General features: G+C 41.1%; 1 protein-coding gene across 3 annotated transcripts in view; it reads left to right on the top strand.

Annotated features, from left to right (window-relative positions):
- The window catches only part of LOC147729731 (protein spinster homolog 3-like), a 485,480-nt gene that overhangs the window by 133,990 nt on the left and 330,497 nt on the right, over positions 1–20,993 (top strand). For all 3 annotated transcript variants that reach the window (XM_086954613.1, XM_086954615.1, XM_086954614.1), the window contains exon 7: positions 19,988–20,134. In XM_086954613.1, the coding sequence (XP_086810739.1) occupies positions 19,988–20,134 (147 nt within the window). The remainder of the gene's footprint in view (positions 1–19,987; positions 20,135–20,993) is intronic.

Genomic DNA, 20,993 nt, shown 5'->3' with positions numbered 1-20,993 from the left:
TCATCAGATCTCATGGAAGATAAGTGTGTATTCTTACTAGAATTGTTACATTTTGCTTTATACCACTCCTACTTCCAATGGCAAGACCAATGTTATGTGCAAAGAACAGGTACCTCTATGGGTTTTCCGGGGGCACCTGCGTATGCGAATACCTATATGGCACACTTTGAATACCAACACATTTTGCACCATCCCATATGGCAAGAACACATCATCTTGTTTATGAGATATATTGATGACATTTTAGTCATCTGGAAGGGTACAAGAAAACAACTGGAAGATTGCATCATTGAATTAAACACCTTCAACAATAGGATACAATTCACATCAGAGGTGGATAACCAAAAGATTCATTTCCTGGACATTGAAATATTAAAAAGTGATAAGGGTCTAGAAACACGAGTTTACAGAAAACCTACTGACGTTAATTGCGCCCTACATTTTTCTAGTGCACATCCTACATCTCTGAAACAACACCTACCTCTTTCACAAATGATGAGGATTAAGAGGATAACTTCGGATGAACAGACTTGTGAACAAGAGATTGCAACACAAGAAAGAAAATACAAGAACAGAGGGTATCCGGATCACACACTCAAGGAAGCCATAAGGACATTGTCCACCAAACGAAGAGAAGAACTATTGAGAAAACAAACTAAAATCCCTTCTAAGAGAGAGGTATTTGTACTAAAATATTCAGCACAAGCACCAAAAATCAAATCCATCATACGTAAAAGATGGGAGTTGATAGAAAATGAACCAGATTTCTTCAATGTTTCACTCAACCACCTCTATTTGCGCACACTCGGGCACCAAATTTACGTGAGTTGTTAAAAAAACCATCTAACCTACAAGACCCGAAGAACTTTAAAGGTATGAGAAAATGTCATAACTGTGGACAATGCGGTAATGTAATTACAGGAAAAGTTTTTCCACATCCCAGGACTGGGATATCAATACCTTTAAAACATACCTCTGACTGCATGACTGAAAATGTAATCTATGCCATAAAATGCCCATGTGAGTTAGTTTACATAGGCAGGACGAGTAGGAAAATAAAGACCAGAATAGTGGAGCACAAAAGCCGCATTAGGAATAAAAATTTAAACTCATCATTGGCAGCACATTGGGTAAATGCTACACATACTATTCTACAACTTCGCTTTACTGTTCTAGAACACATAACTCAACACCCGGGTATGGACATCAATACCACCTTAGCCAGAAAAGAGACAGCTTGGATAAAAAAACTGGGGACCATAATCCCGGGGGGTCTGAATGACCATTACGAATTGTTATGTTATCTGTAATCTAGATCTATTTAGATTGTAAGGGGTAATTTGCATTTTACAATATTAACTGGCACTTCTTCATCTCACACTAGTTTCTCATTTCCAACCTTTCTTCATCTCACCCCTTCACATTTTCTCACTTTATCTTCTCACCATTAATTTTTATCGTTTCTCATCTCACACATTATCATTAATTTTATGTAAGGTCATCCACAACTTAATCACACAGTAAACTTTGGACGTCTTTTCGAAACAACGGCCATCTTTGAATGGTATTTTTTCCATAGTCCTCTTTCTATGTGATTTACGCTTTGCCGCGTATCACTTTAAACCTCCGTTGGATTCACTACGACCGCGTTTACCGGAGGCTAGTCTGGAGTAGGAAGTTTACGGCGGAAGAAAGGTGTGTGCCGCTCGGCGTTATGGTGGGGCTTTTACACATAGTTTTGGGACGTCATTTATAATCCTGCTTATCCGCTCACTTACAGATTAAACAGGAGACGAACGGGGTACATTTTACGGGATAGAAGACCACGATACCTTTGACTACGATTGAGGGTAAGAAGGAGACTCCGGTCCCTTTTGGTTATTTTCATAGAAATATAGAACCACATATAACACTAGCATATATACTTTTTTGACAGCGATATTTGACCAACCTAAGACGCAGTGACCTTTGGGATATCCGTCTGAGTTAACGTTTGAAAGACGGGTATGTAGCCATTTTCTAACGATCAGTCTGAGACAAATCAGTGTTACCAACACTGATTTGTCTCAATTTAGGAAGGCCATCAAAACTTTTTTGTTTCCTTAAAAATTCCGGTTTTCTGTTTTCTGTTGTGTTTTGTTTAGGATCAGCGCCGGGACGCCCCTTTGCTGGGGCAGCTGTGCGCTCTATAAAACCCATAACATAACATACCAACAACCTATTGGTGAATTATGGTTGTTTTTTCGGTTATTTTTCGATTACAGAACGGTGACTGCGTTTATGTGAATCATTGAAACTGCATCTTGTTGGAGACCCGACTGTACACATGATGTTTATCCTTATTTTCAGCATGCCTATTTCAATCTACTGTTATCATTACACGTGGGCTTTGACCATTTTTTCTTTCATTCTGTTTATGGGCACAAACCTATTACACACTCACTTTTCATCTGTATTTGGCCTAGATAGATGGTTGATATTGGCTTTATGATGAGTGGTATGGTTCTTACTTTCATCAATATCACTGATCTTGCATGTTCTCTCATAGATTACACGTCACGAGGGTTTAATAATTGGATATTGGGAAAACGCAAACCACACCCTGAGATTGCCATGAGTGTGATTTTAAGAACTTGGAATTGTTTTTTGAAATGTCTTTGGATATGTTTTGAGACGTATGCAATCCTGATCTTGAATTTCATACATATTTTGATGTAGATTCGCTACCTGAATCTTCCCTGAAGCTTTTGAATGTTGAACTCTTGCTCTTTGAAAACTTTATCACACCCCTGAGGAAGGGTCAGGAGAGACCCGAAATGCATTGGGTTATTTGGAGAGTGTTTCTTCCTTTTTGAAAAACTGCTACTTATTTACATATATGCATAATATTTTCATTGAAGTGCTTATGAACTACATTGAACATATGATATAATGTTGCATTTCTAATATCATGGTTTATCAATTGAGATATTTTGAATAATAAATTTTGTTTCCCAATTAAACAAAGTATTTTTTGGATATCTGAGTTATAATTGATTGAGGTATTATTACCTTACAGCTGTGCGTTGCATAGTCCCCGGTTTCCGAGGACTCAGTTTAGACATCCTCCTATAGTCTGCCAGGTCTCATTGAGGAGTTTCAACACCCTTGGGGCAAACCACTTCAGAGTAGCAGAGAGGTGGGCCGTGAACCACAGCTGGCACCGTAATGCTGATTCATCATTTACTGCAAACAGCAGAAGGCGACAGGCTCAGTTTTGCCAAACGCCCTGAGGGGCGTAGGTGCCGTCTGCAGTATTTTGCCTCCACCACAATGGGAATGCACAGGTTTATGGGTGTTCCGTGCAGCCATGTTGGTGGAATTATACCGACCCCCGTTATGGAGCGGTGGCCGTGTTTGACCGTCCTACAGTACCGTTTAACATGCCCCCTTCTCATGGTAGGGTCTATCAGGTATCATGTAACATGGATCACATTAGAACCACACAGAATGCAACACAGCAGTGCCTACATGATGCAATCCACAAAGGTCCAGATTTACTAACATTTCATGCAACGCAGCACAGCAAGTGAAGTTGTACCATATTTTCAGAGAAATAACACAGTTCTGCGCTCTTCTTGTGTTGACGCACTTTGTGCAACTTTGTACCAAAGCAGGCACCTTTGCGGCATGGTGCAAGTGTGTCTGTGTTGTGGTCAGGATCGTTTTGTGCAGGAAGGGGTACATTCCTACATTAAAAAGAAGGAGAAATAGAGGTAATTCTCCTTGTTGGGACAGCCTCAGACATGTGCACCATTTTGATGCAAACCCAAGGCTACATCTCTTTATAAATATGGGATTGCATCCAAATCCATGGGTGGATACACAGGAATGTCCATGCACCATCCATAGAATGCCTACCTAACGCAAAGGACCTCAAGGCAGCGCAATGTGTTGCTTCGCATTACTTTTTCTTCCATGGCCAGAGAAATCGACATTTGCGTACCTTATGGCTGCATTAAAAACACATGATGCAACCCCAACTCAAAATCTCTGTCAATCTGGCCCAGAGAATTCTGGATAATTCAGTTGACCTTTGACACGTCTGAAAACACAAATTCATCTATTTTTTGAGCTAATCTTCAAGTGCCATCTACTTATCAATCACTCTTCTTGTGTCTGGATAGAATTGTAAAGAGAGGGAGAGAGAGAGAGAAGGGAGAGGGAGATGGAGAAGTAGGAAGAGAAAGAGACAGACAGAGACATAGAGAAAGCTAGATAGAGAAACAGTGGCACTCGGCGCTCTGCCCATACTGAACATAACAGTAATCACCAAACTAAAAGAAGCTTGGCCTGCCAGTAAAACATCTATTCAGTAACAAAGATATTTCGATGTTTAAATCTAACAGCATTTAGTTACGACATGTTTTTCAAATATAGTAGAAATGTAATCATACTGCAAAGTTAATATTGCAGATTTATGTCTATCATGTTGTCATTTCACTTAATAGTGAAACTTGTTGCTTTCAAGCACTAAGAAATGTAGAAAAGTACTTTATTATTGTTAAAGACTCAATAAAAAGCAGCCGACTTTAAGGAGACCTGTTTATGCCTCTGCGCCTGCACATATTAGTTCATAAAACTGGCAAAAGTGATTTTAATTGCTATCTTTCTTAGCCGTGCTGCGGCGTAAATGAATGCTGCGGGGCCGTGGAAGTGTCTCTGTGCCAGAAAACAAGCGCCTCCTGGCGTGTGGTGGAATCGAGAGACATGTGCCGAGGTTGTGCTTCGACGTAATCACTGCCAATATTCACAACACATATTTATAGGGAGCTAATAAGAAACAACACGGGAACTAAAGTAATTACTCGAGAAGGCAATTAAAAATACGCGCAGTGCCAATGTGCATTGCATTCCCTAATTACTGTACAATCTCAGAAACATGGTGAGCAAAGAACATGCGGAAAAGTATGTTATTTGTCTGATTATACTCTGCAGGGGACCAATCGCATATATAATAGTAACAGCTTGATTTTCGTATAGCGCCTAGTGCCACATTTCTTTCAAATGTTATTTATCCGCACTGTAATCAAAAGGTGACACTTTTACCCAATTAATCGGCACTCAAATTACTCGGTTATCATTTGGCTTTGCTGGGATTTGCACTCGTGACCAGAAGACCAACAGCACATGGCAACATAGTGTTTAACTCACTGAGCCAATTTATCGGCATCTATAATGCAGGTTTGTTCCAGATTATGGGGTAAAAAGAATTGCCTTCATTTTTTTCTGTTCTAGGATTAGTTGGATTAGTTGGTGTTATGTTATGTTATATTAATTTGTATAGCGCACTAATCACCCGAGAGGGTATCCAGGCGCCTGGGCAGGTGTGTAGGTTTGTGGTCCCCAAGGGGCTCATACGAAGAGCCAGATCTTCAACTTCTTGTAGTGTCGGTCTTTCTGCTAGAGGACAGTTCTCTGCAGGGCAGTGTGTTTTACTGGTGTGGATTGCTTGATAGACCATGGGAGTTGGTTTGAATTTGATGCATGCCAGGATGGGCACATGCCTGCAGTACAAGGCTTAGGTTGGACCCAGGCTGCTGAGGGTGTGCAGGGAGAGAGCCCATAGTGTTATGGAGAGAGGGAGCTCTGGGTTTGCAGTGTAAGTGAGAGGATGTGCAGAGACTAGCTACGGTACTCAGGGTAGCTGGACGTATGCGACACGAGAGGGACAAATTATGTGGCAGGGCTGACCAAATTATGTGGCATGAAAAGGCAAATTATGTGGCATAACGTCTTTGAAAGGGATGATGAGTGTGTTTGGCCAAATTATTGATGTCCTTAGGCTGAATCCTTGCTCATGTAATCAGAATCAGGAGTCCATATAGTGTAGAAAAATTACTTTTCATTAAATTAGGTTAAAACATGAACAGCCGACACGTGTTTCGCCCCCTATGGCGATTTGCGCCGGGGCTTTCTCAAGGCTGTAAAAGATCAAAGAGTACAACTGTAAGCGCGAATAAATTAAGAAAGAAAGCCTTTGACCCCAGAGGAGTGAAAAAATGTGAGCTAGGTAAAAACTAGCGTGATTTTATAGTATGAGTATTCTAATTTAAGAAAATGATTGATAGAAGAAAGCCCAGTGATAATTTATAAAATACAAGAGGGAAGACGAATGCATAATGGTCTTAAAATTGTCTCCGCTGTGATTTGTATAGATTTGGTGGTTTATGGCTAACGCTTTAGTGAGGTTATTTACAAGAAGAGCGATTCAGGATATTCAGGTTAGAGTAACATAACCGAGGTGGTATAATCATAGGTGATCAGAATAGACTGCCAATAAAGTGTAAAGCGAAAGGAAAAGGTTCAAAGTATCTTCTGCATACCTATTTACAATAACATGTGTTCATTTTACAGATCTTCATAATATGGACTTATTTTCAAAATCTCCGGTTTGTTTCAAAGTTACAATCTGTCAAATATAACATGTATATATTCAGAACGGTATATCTAAATTGTATGAAAGAGCATTATATAAAAAAACATTATATAAAAAACATTATTTCATTTCAGTAAGTTTCCTTATCTAAACATGATTCACATAGTAACACATTCACTGCATTTAATTTACTCCACAGAATTCGTTGCATTAGCCTTATGCCATCTTTTCAGAGGTTATTTTTGAATATTTGTGGGGCAGGTATAGCTGTGAAGCCCAGTAAGTAGTAATGTAAGAAATGTTTTAAATGGAAAACGACCTAGTGAGGCGAGTAATTAGAAATGCAATCATTCAAGGCTTTAGTACTACAGTCAGAGAGAAGGCAGCCTTATTGGTAAAGCAGGACAGGTTTTAAGGCGTTAACGAATTATTAGAGGCTAACTTGTGCAAGAGAAGTATTCCATCATATTGTTTAAACTGTCGCGTTTGGCAAAAATTGAAAGCCGACATGGAGTCATAATGCGGCGAGTTGAGGCGTCCGGTATTAAATAAAGGTTGCAATCAAGGACGGGCGATAGCGTGGTCATAGCGAAAGTTGGCATAACGTGTCACATTTTCTGATAGTGTTACTTTATTATTTTGTCATTTTTACACTTGTTCACCCTGTCTGGACATAGGTTGCACCGCATTAGTACCAGTTTATTGCTCAAAAATAGAAAGAAGCAAGAGAAAGGTGACCAGTCAGTCTTTGCAAAGGATCGTTCACTGTGCCACTGCATTTTTAGTAACGTTTTTTTTTTTTGATTTCAAGGAGATTTTATTGAGAGAAATATTAATAAAAATAGTAAGAACCAAATACAATATAAGTGATACAATTTGACACAAGAGAAAAATACAAATATGGGCTAGACTTCAGAAGTAAATAAAATAGCTGTATATAAAATTAAAAATCAATCGATTATAGGAAGAGGATCTGACCAAATAATGGCCTTTATCAAACAATAGGCAAACGTATCACTATCAAATCCGAAGATAGGGACAAGGGAGGTAGCAGAATAAAAGAAAGAAAAAAGGAAAGAAGAGAGAGAGCAATAGAAAAGATGAACGGGAAGAGAGGACAGGAAAGAAAAAACAGGAAAAAGAAAAGGAGAAGAAAGAAGAGAAAGAAGAGGAAGAAGGATTCCCACAGGACTGACCCAACCTAGAACAAAAACAGACACCATTAGATAGACAAATCAAAAGGAAACTGAGGGACCAAACCTTTCGAGGATAACTCCATATACTCGTCCAAGGCTGTCCAAACCCCTTTAGAAATGGAAGGCGAAAGGTGTGCCTGGTCGACTGAGGTGTGAGCACTGCGTAAAAAGGATACCCAAGCCCACCACGTATGATAAGAGACCAGCGAAAAAGATTTCCATTCCATAAGAATGATTTTGACCGCTACAGTCAGGAGAAGATCTAGTAGCTGTAATTCTAAAGGGTCTAAAGGGAGAGGAGTAGGAGCAGCCAATGGGCCTAATAATATTAAAGGAAAGGAAAGTTGGAGCTCAATGTTAAAAATAAGAGATAAATGTCTCTGAATGAGGTCCCAATAAGGTTGAAGCAAGGAGCAATGAAAAAACATATGAGGATAATCGCCCGCCACCTACCCGCAACTCCAGCAGAGATCATCGTCCTTAAGGTTGAGCGAATGAAGACGCACAGGCGTCCAATGGAGGAGATTGATAGAGAAGAACTTAGATTGCATCAGGGAAGGAGCTATTTTATTACGGAGAGCTAGTTTACCAATGGATTGCCAAGCTTCGGAAGAAATATGGTCTGTAATAGCGTTATCAAAATGGCGTGACCATTTTTGCTGCGCAACCGTCTGTGCAGGAAGAGAAGCAGAGGACAAAAATTTATAAATTTTGGAGGCAACATGACCAGATTTAAGCCAAATGTGAAAAAGCGAAATGGAGGAGGACGAGGGATGAAGGCGAACTTTAGAAACGGCTACCTTGATTTTAAGAAAAGTATAAAAGTCAAGATTTGTTAAAGAGTGCTTTTGAGCTAAGGTTGAGAAAGGTAATGGTTCACCAGAATCACTATAAAGATGCTTAACAAGAGAGATTCCCTTGTCTGCCCAGTAAGCCATGAGGGTGGGATCAATATGAAGCTTAATTTTGGAGTTCCGCCAAATAGATGACCATCTAGTTTTATGTAGAGGAATTGCCACCTTCTTATCTAATTTCCAGACAGCAGCAATTGTATCAATAATGATAGAACGGGAAAACAGAATATGCAAGGTAGATGTAGTACAGAAAGAGGCAGGAGGTAATGGTGATGCTAATTCCTGCTCTATGAGCAACCAAGAGGGAACATGAAGAGTTGGAGGAGAAAACCATAAAGCACCTTGAGAGGCCAAAAATGCAGTTTGGTATTTCTCCCAATCAGGAAAGTTACAACCTCCCATATCACAAGGACGACGTAAAAATGTATATGCCAATCGACCCCGTTTATCATTCCACAGAAATTTAGAAGTCAGACCATCAATTTCTCGAAAAAAGGAATCGGATAATTTAAGCGGAAGCATGGAGGAAACAAAATTAATAATCGGCGTGATCATCATTTTTAGAGTCTGTAAGCGACCCCACCATGAGATATGTTTCGGAGACCACGTATCCAAAAGACGACGCACTTTGAGGAGAGTCTGAGATTCATTATAAGCAACGGTGGCATAAAGAGTAGAACAAAAATAGATTCCCAAGTACTTCAGATATGTAGCCTGCCACTTAAAGCCAGCCGAGCCCATATGAGCAGGAAAACAATAGGCATTAAGAGGGAACATCTCTGTCTTATCCTTATTTAGGGTATAACCCGAGACCGTTGAGAACAAGGAGATGGTGTCAGAAATTGCAGGGATGGCTAAGGCAATATCGTCTGAGAAAATAAGAACATCATCCGCGTATGCAGCGGTTTTAAGGCAGTGAGAACCAAAAGAAAAACCTTTAATATCCGGGTGTAGTTCAATCAAACGAAGAAGAGGATCAATAGACAATAAAAATAAAAGTGGGGATAAGGGACAGCCCTGTCTCGTGCCCTGGCGAAGATTAAAAAACGAAGACGTAGCACCATTGACTCTAATGTTAGCTTTAGGTTGGGAATACAAAGACATTACCATATTAATGAAAGAGTCTCCAAGGTTATGCGCGCATAAGACAGCTCGAAGGAATGGCCAAGAGACTTTGTCGAAGGCCTTTTCCGCATCAAGGGCCAAGGCCGCGGCAGGAAGTTGAGACCGCTTGGCAGCACCGATAATATGACAGAAAGTGCGTATATTGTCCCTTGCAAGACGACCTTTTACAAAACCGGTTTGGGAAGGATGTACAAGATGGGGAATAAAGGATTCTAATCTTTTAGCCAGGATTTTGGCAAAAATCTTTGCTTCCATGTTAAGGAGAGAAATAGGTCGGAAGTTTTTAGGATCCGAATGATCTTTTCCCTCTTTCGGGATCACAACTATGGTGGCTTCAGCAGCGGTACCAGAGACAGATCCATCCTTAACAAAAGAATCAAAGACAGCTTGCAACTTAGGGACAAGCTAAGGGAGAAAAGTTTTATAAAATAATATTGGATAGCCATCAGGGCCAGGAGCTTTACCAGAACGAGTAGCCTTGATCGCAGACACTATTTCTTCGGGGGAAATAGGTTTATTTAGAAAAGAACGATCATCCTCAGAGACCGACTGAATCGGAACCGATTTTAAAAAATCTTGGCATTTGTCAAAAGAGGATTGGTTAGAAGGGGTATACAGTTTATTATAAAAGTCGCGAAAAACTTCAAGTATTTCCCCTGTTTGGAATTTTTTAGAGCCGGTGTGATCAGTAATAGAAGAGATTTGCGAGGACTTAAAAGAGAAATCTTGAAATTTTAAGGTAGCAGCCAACAGCTTCCCAGCCCGATTCTCTAAGAGCAACTTTTTGGATTTTTGAGCTTGGACACCAATATGGGCCCTTTTAGTTACAATGGTATTATATTTGTATTTGAGTAGCTTTATTTGTTGTAAACAAGTGGGATCCTTAGAATGCCGAAAGGAAGCTTCCAGAGTTTTAATTTCAGATGATAAATCTGTAAGTTCTTTTTTAATATCTGAATTACGTTTGGACATACATTTAATAACCTGACCACGGAAAGTGCATTTAAAGGAGTCCCAAAGAACGATTGGGGAAGATACCGAACCTTCGTTTTCACGGAAGAAAGTGTCTATATCCTTAGAAAATTCAACAACCTGAGAGGAATCATGTAACACTTCAGTATTTAATCTCCATGAACGAGCGGGTGATTTAGGGGCAAAGGATGACAACGTAAAACTGACAGCAGCATGATCCGAGACCAAAATGGGGTGTATAAGCGGAGAAGAGGAAGAGGAAACAAGAGAAGAATGAACTAGGAGATAGTCAATACGCGAGAAAGAAGAATGAGGCGAAGAAAAGAAAGAAAAATCACCACCAGTGGGATTATGGAGACGCCAAATATCTTGAAGGTGAGAAATGGAACACATGTTAAGCATTTGTTTGTGGGATTTAGGAGGTCGAAACTGAAAAGCAGAGTTCCTATCTAAGAGAGGGTCCATCGGTAAGTTAAAATCGCCGCCAACAATGAGATTACCAGCGTGAGGGGTGTCATTCACTTTTTTGGTAATGGATTTCCAAAAAGCCGGTTCATCAATATTCGGAGCATAGATATTCATAACATATAAATCGTGTTGACCATCCGACAGTTTAGAAAGCAGCCACCGACCCTCAGAATCATGATCAGAAGAGAGTATCGATAAACCAGAGTTCTTTGAAATTAATGTAACAACCCCATTTCATTTGCCAGAGGCATCAGAGCAAGAAATATCCGAAACCCACCCCTTCTTTAAAAACAACGCTTCTTTATTAGAGATTTTGGACTCCTGAAAGAGAACCAAATCTGCAGACAGAGACCTACAGTAATCTAAGATTTTCGACTTCTTCACTGGGTGATTCAAACCCTTAACATTAAGGGATAAAACATTTAAACCCGGCATGGAAACAGATAAAGATAAACAAGAGACGACATTGATAACAGAAAAAGAACCAACGTCATAAACACCAGGGACCAACCAGCAGACAAAAGAAACAGTGAGGGAGCGTCTATGTGGGAAAACCAGGAGAAAGAAAAAGAAAGAAGAGATGAAAAGAGAATAGAAAAGAGAGAGATAAGAAGCAGAAGGGGAGGCCTAAAAGAGACCAACATCATGCAAGGGAGAACGTGGAAAAGGCGAGTAAGGGACCCGTACTAGGAGCAAAAGTGAGTAAGAACAATAGCCAAGACTGAAATATAGTAGCTAATAGCAGGGAAAAAACCGGAACTGGTAACAATCAAAACATAGCATCGCAAGATAGCGTAATAATGTAAATATCAAAACTGATAAAGAAGAAATTACAGCACTCAAATGTATAAAATAGCATCTGTGCAAGAGAAATATCTATACTAAGCAACACTATTAGAATAATTGGTAAGCAAAATAATTATAAAAGGTAAATCATGAACATTAGATATATGCATGGCGAACAATATATATAGTCTAAAAAAGAACAGCATAATTAAAGAACAATCTATAAATGTATATAACAATACTATGAATCTGAATTGCAGAAACAAACATATAGATACGCATGAGAATATAAATGTGGAAAAATAGCAGAATAGGTAGATAAAGAGAGATAGAAAATGACCTGTAACCAAAAAAATTAATGCAAACGTTGAAAGACGACATGTAGGAAATAAAAGAGAGAGAATTTGGACAAGAAGCTCTGAATAGAGGAGAAAAACCAACCAAAACAAAAGGCATGATCATGAAAGAGAAGAACAAAAGAGGTAAAACATACCAGGAAATTAAGTAGCATAGAAGATTAAGAAAATAGTGGAAAGAAACAACAGGGTACATTCAGGAAGAATACCATGAGTAAGGTAGGCAAGTATAACGCAAGGGAGACGGACAAAAATCAAATCAGTATGGAAAGAAGAAGAACAGAATTAACACGAACATTCCAGAAGGAAGACCAACATATAAGCTCTACGGGAGAGAGGAAAGAATCAAGCATGCAGAAAAATACATCCAGAAAACAAACAAGAAACAGTTCAAGTGCCCAAGGCACCAGGAGTCTGCGACGTTGCTCTTTGGATCTCCATCTCTATCTCCAACTGGTTGTCCAGGAATGTAGCCAAGTCCGCTGGCTCATCGAAAATTCTAGAGCGTCCTTTATAAGTGATGCGGAACTTAGAAGGACCAGAAAACGAAAAAGGAATGCCCATTTCAGAGAGACGTTTCCGAAGATTCAGGAAGCCTTTTCTCCTTATAACCGTGTCTCTGGCAAAGTCTTGAGAAATGGAGATTCGATGATCATCCCAGATGACTTGCTTAGCTTTTCTCATATGAGAGAGAATCAATTCAGTATGCTGATGCCGCAGTGGTTTAAAAATGATTGCTCTCGGCTGGGTAGCTGCTTTAGGTCGAAACGTTGGAACACGGTGTGCTCTTTCTATCTCAAATTCTCTGTGGAATGAGATTTGTAAGGTGTCCGGAATCCAATGAGATAGAAACTCTATCATAGAGGAAGATGATTTCTCTGAATCTTCCGGTAAAGCAAAGATGCGTAGGTTAGACCTACGATTACGGTCCTCCTGCTCAGTGAGATCTCTGCGCAATGCCGCCATTGAGCGCTCCAAGTGGTTGAGGGATCTGGATTGTTTATGTATACCATCCTCTGCACAACTGATTCGTGATTCTGTAGCAGATACACGAAGAGAAAGGGCTTTAAAGTCATTTCTGATAGCAGACACCTCCACTTGTAACAAGTCTGTGTTCGTTTTTGTTGACTGCGCAATATCATGCACTTCATTAAGGCGCGCTAATATCGTGTCCAATGTGGAGGTAGTGTCTGACTGAGGAGACTCGGGCGTCGGAGAGACTGATTTGAGTCTTTTCAACTACGTGCCAACATCCTTTGAGTCTTTGGTGGTCGTAGAGCGATTCATATTTGCAGTGTTGAAGTAGTAGACTCCAAGAATACCACATGAGGGAAAAAGGAAAACAGAAGCTGCGCAGAATATCTCACAAAAATAGGTATAGCAACCCAAGCTCAGTGTGCGCTAAGATAGAACTAGCGGCGAAATTATGTGTAGAGCAGGGGAGCACAGTAATGAGTTCGGAGGAAAAATATCGGCACCTCTGTGAGAGAAGCGCTCTGAGAGAGACAGCGCGTGAGCAGCTTATGACCCAGCCAAGCAGCAATAAAATAACAGAAAAAAGGAAAAAATGTTACCAGTTGTAGGTCGCATAGAAGAAACGCACTGGGCAGCGAAGTGACACTGCAAAATTGTATCCAAAGCGGCGCATCTGAGGTAAGATGTCAGCAACGCCAAGAGCGGGAAAATGGCGGCCGCTCGTGAGGAAGACGAGCGCCTCTGAAGCGCTAGGCAGAAATCATGCAGCCGGTGGTCAAAACATCAGGAAAACATCGTCAAACAACTCTCTTCATGTTCCGCTGCTGAGGGTTGCCTTTTCCGCATACAAGGGCAGCAAGAAACGGAGAAATTAGCTCAACGGGATAAACTCGCCTCGGAGCTCAAGCGCAACACGCCATGCTGAAGCGACGCGCAAGCCACGCCCCCCGCATTTTTAGTAACGTTTGAACCGTTTGAGCAAGAAACAACTTTTGCGGGGTAAAATCTGCAGATTATGCAGCAGAGGATGGATTATGTGGTAAAATCGGTGGTTCCATAATTATGCGGAAAATGCCACAGGCGCACAATCGCATTATTCCAGTGGCCCTGAGTATACTGAATGAATGATGATATGAGCAGCAGCAGGGTTGTGCATTATTACTGGAGGCTCAAACAAAAGTGGCAAAAAAGATGACTATTTGTTCATATTTCAGTGCCATAACACTTAGGGCTAAATGACGTGGTGTAGGGGCTGCACTGCTGGCGAAGAACACGGAAATCTGTCTTAAATTCCTAGGTTTTTGGCAACTGACAACAGATTGAGTCATTCTGGGAGTATTCTTTCTGTGCCTCAAACTCTGATTTAAGAACATCATGTTAACATCGGTCATGCAAATAGGTGTAAACACGAATTGTACAAGAAACAGACAAAATTTACATATATATGTATGTATATATATATATATATATATATATATGTATATATATACAGTTTCCAATCCTGGATTCAAGCATACGAAATCAGGCGCTGACACCGTGGGACCAGGTATATCAAAGAAAAGTGTTCTTTATTCCATCTGGATGGTTTGACGCGTTTTTGCAGCAGAACCGCCTTGATCACAACCAATATATATATATATATATATATTATGCTCCAAACATCCCAGGATTATCGGTCCTTTAGGAAAGTAGCACACACAGGGGAGGTTCCACAAAGATTTTAATGCAAGAACCAACAGCAACGACGCGTTTCGCCTTGGGGCTTCGTCAAGTTGTGCAAAGAGCCGAGGCGCCCGTCAGTTTAAAAAGACGTCATGCAGCTTAAAGAAAAGCAAGGTAGGACTGTGCAATACATACATGGCAGCCATCATGGAACGGTCTACAATACACCGCGTCTACATGCGGACAAGTTGAATAACATTTCAACATAAATAAATTCGCATGTAAAGAAATATGTAAGATACATAAATCAAGAAATGCAATTGAAAATAGCAATCAACCTCAAAATAGAGTAAACACAGTCACATACATGATAATGAGAATGAATTAGCCCTGGATGGGCGTGCGTGTGGAACCAACCTAAAATTCATAATACTCAATAGTAATAGTGCAAGGTAGGGGCACTATCACGGCGATATGCTGCCACATGTGCATGCCCCATGCATATATATTAGAGTGCATATAGCTTAAATGAATACACCGGTAAATATGGTGCCACACCACAACTCTATCTCGCCCTAGATGGGCAAATGCATGTTAATTCTTTAAGTAAGCATGAGTAACAAAAATTCATCCAGATACCATTAGTACAAAAAAGTCAATTAAAATGAATATATAAATATACAATATCATCAATGTTCATACTAACTTATCATGGTTCCAATAAAACATGGATGAAAAAGATGGGGGATAAGGAAAGGTACAGTCAAAGGATATCAAGGGTTAAATGTAATACAAGTCATGCAGAAAGTCAATGCCCAGCCAATCAGCCTAAATGAACTGACAGTTCCTCATGCATGTTAAGGCCGTTAGGGTGCTTACTCTGTAAATCAATTATGTATCTCGATTCAAGTCGTCTAAGCTTGAGTAGACGATCACCCCCTCTGATACTTGCTGGTACACTATCTATGCATATATATGCCAACAGGTCCCTGTTGCTTTTATGCATTTTAGCAAAATGCCTTGCTACTGGATAGGCATCATCCTTTTTAGCAATCGCACGCATGTGCTCCAACACTCTAAGCTTCACTGCATTGGTAGTGCTGCCGATATAGTTCAGGCCGCAAGGGCATGAGAGGCAATAAATAGAATAGGGTGTGGAGCATGTCAGAAATTTCATAATTCTTTTAGGATTGGCAACGCCTGGTATCTTATAAGTAAGCGTCCGCTTACTATATTTGCAGGCCTTGCAGCGACCACAAGGGTAAAAACCATTAAGTACAGGCAAGTTAGGGGTCTTTTCAGGGGCAGAGTAGTGACTGGAGACTAAATGATCCCTTAACGATCTAGCCTTTCTAAAGGTTACAAGGGGTTTCGGTGGTAAGTCTGCCTTAATAGTGTTGTCAGACAATAAAATGTTCCAGTTCTTTCTTAGTATTTTCTTAATTTGACCTGCATTTTGCGAAAAAGTAGTAATGAGGCGAAAGCTACCATTGTTAGATTTGGCGATCTTTTTAGATTTAAGTAGCTCATTCCGTCTCATCTTCTTAGCTCTCTCATAGGCCTTGGATAATACACTGTCACTATAGCCCCTTATTCTGAACCTTTGCATGCTGGCATGGGCCGCTTTCTGAAAGTCACCGTCATTGGAGTTATTCCTTCTTATTCTTAATAACTCCCCATAAGGGATGCTATCAATTAATTGACGGGGTGACTACTGGTAGCAAAGAGCGTGGAGTTGCCCGCCGTCTCTTTCCTAAACAATTTAGTCTGCATTTTACCAAAACTGTCGATATAGACAGTAAGGTCAAGATAATTGACAGAAGTTTGGCTGATTTGTCCTGAAAATTTTAAATTAATCTCATTGTCATTCAGAGCTTCTACAAAATTGTTGGCTGTTTCTATAGGGCATTCTAAAATGATGAAAAGATCGTCTATGTAACGATACCACCCTATTATCCGGCTGTCCCATTCTTGGTATCTCTCGCTCCAGGCTACCTGCTCCTCCCACCAACCCACGAAAAGGTTCGCAAAGCTGGGGGCGGAGCAGGCACCCATCGCGACTCCGGACATCTGTTTATACAGTTGCTTGCCAAATAAAAATATGTTATTATTCAGGCTGAACATCATGAATTCCATCAACATTTTGTTATGCTCATAAAATCTTATGGGACGTTTATCCAAAAAACTGGCCATAGCTTTTAGTCCATCGCCATGTGCTATACACGTGTATAGACTGGTGATGTCAAGCACCAGCATACAATACGTGTTTTTCCAGACCACCTCGTCAATGCAGTTCAGAAAGTGTTTAGTATCTCTTAAATAAGATTTCAGGGACATCACCAAAGGGGACAAAAACGAGTCCACATAGATAGAAAGATTTTCTGTCAAACTCCCATTGGAAGCTACAATGGGCCTGCCTGGAGGATTTAATAAATCTTTATGAACCTTAGGTAGGTAGTAGAAAGTGGGGATCACAGGACTCAGACAACGTAAAAACAGATATTCATCTGTGTTTAACATGTTGATGTTGTACCATTTAGATATCATGTCGTGATAGTCGACCACACTCTGATTGTATGTTCTTTCATTCACAGTCATATAAGTGTTGGCATCTCCCAATAGGCGACGAGCCTCCGTTTCATATTGGGTGGCTGTGAGTAGAACAATGTTTCCCCCTTTATCGGAGGGCTTACATACCAGGCCTGAATCCTCACAAAGAGTAGTCAATGGGTTTTGGTGGGTTTTGGTGAAGTTGTCTTTTTTGGGCACATGTTTACTCATGATCCGTAATCTAGTGAGATCCCTCACTACAGCGTCCGAAAAAGTATCGATGGCGTCAGTGCCCATTATTGGCATAAATGTGGAGGCCGGTTTAAAATCACTGGCCCCGCCTTTTTGTTGCACCTCCCAATTATCTAGCATTTGGGTATTGGTTACCTCACCATCACCTTCTGTGTTGATTTCCTTGTGGAGACCTTCTATTGCTCTCAGGCCTCCCAGCTCGCTGCATCTAAGTTCAGTGCAGTCCAAATCTTTGCTGGCCACATTGTGCTCACCGGGTGGTTGAAGTTTGAAAAATGTATGTAGTTTCAACTTTCTGACAAATTTGAAAACGTCAATACGTGTCTGCGCAAATTCGAAATTCCTGCCGGACAAAAGGATAATCAATCAATCAATCAATCAATCAGTGACACTTATAAAGCGCGCTACATACCCGTGGGGTCTCAAGGCGCTGGGGGGGGGGGGAGCCGCTACTGCTCGAACAGCCAGGTCTTCAGCTTCTTCCTGAAGGCCCAATTTAAGTGTCGAATTTTCCTCAATCGTTAACACTTTATCCGTCAGATTAATGATGGTGAGATTATCGTTGGGATCTGTGGGATCTTGGTTATGTCTCAGTTCTTCTTTTTGTAGAACTTTTTCATGCTGCGTGTCACAGGTGGAGAGCCTAATGGATTTCTTCCAGCGGCCCCCCGCCGCGTCTTCCTCTTGCCGCTTGATTGTCCGGAGGCTTTCCCCTGCCTCCCTCTAGTTGATTGTTGCGCATGACTTGATATTCCACGTGAAAAGAAGAAGCGTCTTCACTGCCATCTTCACTGATTACATCATCAGGATTGGCATCAGACTCTGAGGTAGCCGGTTCAACAGTTGTTGGCCCACTCATCTTTTTCCTTAGTTGCCTTCTGGTGTTATCATACTTCTTTGCGAAGGTCAATACTCTTCCCATACGATAATCATTTTCGTCCCTTTCAAATTTTTCTTCTTTTCGTTGTTTGATTTTTTGTTCATACTTTTACAAACGCTTTTTCATTAGTTCTCGTTTTTCCCCCAGGGTCACCTGGTCTTCCTCCTTTAATAATTCATCCTCGATTTCTTTGATCTGTACCAAAGCCTTATCTCTATCACTCCAGGCAAAGCGTACTAATATTTTCAGACTCCCTTTGCACGATGCCGCAGTGTGTTCTGCCCATGCATCTAACAACTTCGGGTCCGGGTTCTCGTACGCTGGAATGGTGTATATCCTCAAGCCTCTGGGGACACGGTCGACATCAATATAATTTTGTAATGAAGTCGCCTCCCACCATTTTCTGATCTCGCGTTCATACAGCCGCGACTACCACCAAAATTGCGCTGTATAATTCCCTTCACTCTGAGTTAAATGCCCACAGCGTGGAAAAGTCTAAGTAAGTCTTTAATGCACACACTGCGCCTTACCCGGAAACAATGAACTGCCAGGTTGTAGAAGTTCGTATGAATTAATGGCAGTAATTCCGGATCCTCGGCAATGCGTGACTCATAGGGCAAACTCGGTGCAGCTGGTAACAAATCCAAACAGCTTCTGAACACCAACCGGCTGCACACACGAGTGGGTGCACACAAAACGGGGGTGTACCCGTGTCTTCAAATTATGCTCCAAACACCACAACTGATGGAACTAGAACGGTCATCTTTACATTTTCACTTCATATGACACTTTGCACATGCATCCGAGATCCTTTTGAAAAAAGTGAGGTATTTAGCTCTGGATTGACACCTTACATGCCGGGCAATTTCCCAAAAGATCAAGATGGTTGGCCATCGCAGATGAAAGGCATTATGCTTTTATCCCTTCTCGTTGGCCATTACTTGTTTGAAAAAGACTGAAGCCGTATTACTGAAACTTTGCAATAGTGAAAAACTAGGCATTTTTGAGTGCGCCAATTTACATGCGTGTGGAACACGGAATAGGCCCAAAAGATTTTGCTCCAGTTTCCTATGCAGAAAGATTTTTGCATGATGACAAAAATCAGGAACCGAATTGTGAAACCAAATGTAACACCTATTGCTTATAAAGTATTTTAAATATGTAACAGATATATTGAAAAAGGAATACTTTTACATTATTTTTGCTCCTTATGTACTACAAACTAGCATAAACTCATTTTTGGCTCAAACATCTTTAACATTCGAAAAGTAGAAAATGTGTATTTTCTCCAATTCTTATTAATTAAAAGCAAGAATAATAGTGTGAAACCTGTTTATGTTATATTTGACCTGGTGCAAATACCATTTGCTCCATTCTATAGTATAAAAGTGGAAAACAGTGCATATTGGAAGGCCCCGACTGGTGCCTAGAGATGTATGTCCCATGTGTTTTCTCCAAAAACCTCACAGATTCTGTGTTTCCTTTCTTGGCAGCCGCAGCTTCATCTGGTCCTCGTTGGGTGTGACGGCCATGGCGTTTGTGTCTGGCGCCCTTGGGTTTTGGGCCCCTGTGTTTCTGACGCGGGCCCGGATAGTGCTCGGCTCCTCCTGCACCCAGGATCTCTGCAGTCCTTTAGACAGGTAAGACCACCAATGGCAGACTGCCTATCACTTAAGTGGCGTTACATATTTCTATTGATATCAATCTACCCCTGCTCTTGAGGATCACATCTCCAACTGTGTTCATGGTGGAAAACTACCTGCAACACGTTTATGGATACGCAAAAGCTGCTTGTTTGTGGGTGTCCACCACCTCATACATTTGGAGGCCCTCAGAGCCTTTCCATTTCTGCAGATTAACTCACACTTAAAGGTTTGGCATAATGGTGTAATTGTAAGAGTAAATAAATCCTTTAAGAAAGCAAATTCATGTTTTGGGAATCATTGGCTCTTGGCACCTGGACCGCTCCCAGTGCCAAGGACCCTGGCCCACTGACCACCCACAGATACGGCGCTCAAGAACTCTGAGCCCTGGACTCTAGACTCAACAATTGCTGCCTCGCATCGTCCAGATTACCCGCAACACCCAACAAATACAAGATGATACACCAGGGGCAACACCATCATTCACAAAAACAACATCGGCTGTACCACCACCAAAGACAACACTATGCCAATCATGGAGCACCTCAACTTCCAACTCCAAACTGAAGGCAGAACAACCATCAGTGGCACCCTCACACACAGACCACCAGGCCCACGCCCTGTCTTGTACAACACCATTTGCAAATTCATCGCCAGACTCGCCATCGACTACAAATACTACATCTACCTCGGCGACCTGAACTTCCACCTCAGTGACCTCTAAGACACCATCAACCTCCTGGACAGCATGAGCAACATCGGCCTCACGCAACTGGTTACTGACCCCACACACAGCGCAGGCCACACGCTGGACTTAAGCGTCACAGCCAGTGACAGAGTCAAGCACAGCCTTGTC

The sequence above is a fragment of the Lissotriton vulgaris genome, chromosome 2_1, assembly GCF_964263255.1.
Source record: "Lissotriton vulgaris chromosome 2_1, aLisVul1.2, whole genome shotgun sequence".
In the NCBI taxonomy this organism is placed as follows: domain Eukaryota; kingdom Metazoa; phylum Chordata; class Amphibia; order Caudata; family Salamandridae; genus Lissotriton; species Lissotriton vulgaris.
The sequence above is the reverse complement of the archived record's forward strand: the minus strand, read 5'-3'. Positions and strand labels throughout refer to the sequence as shown.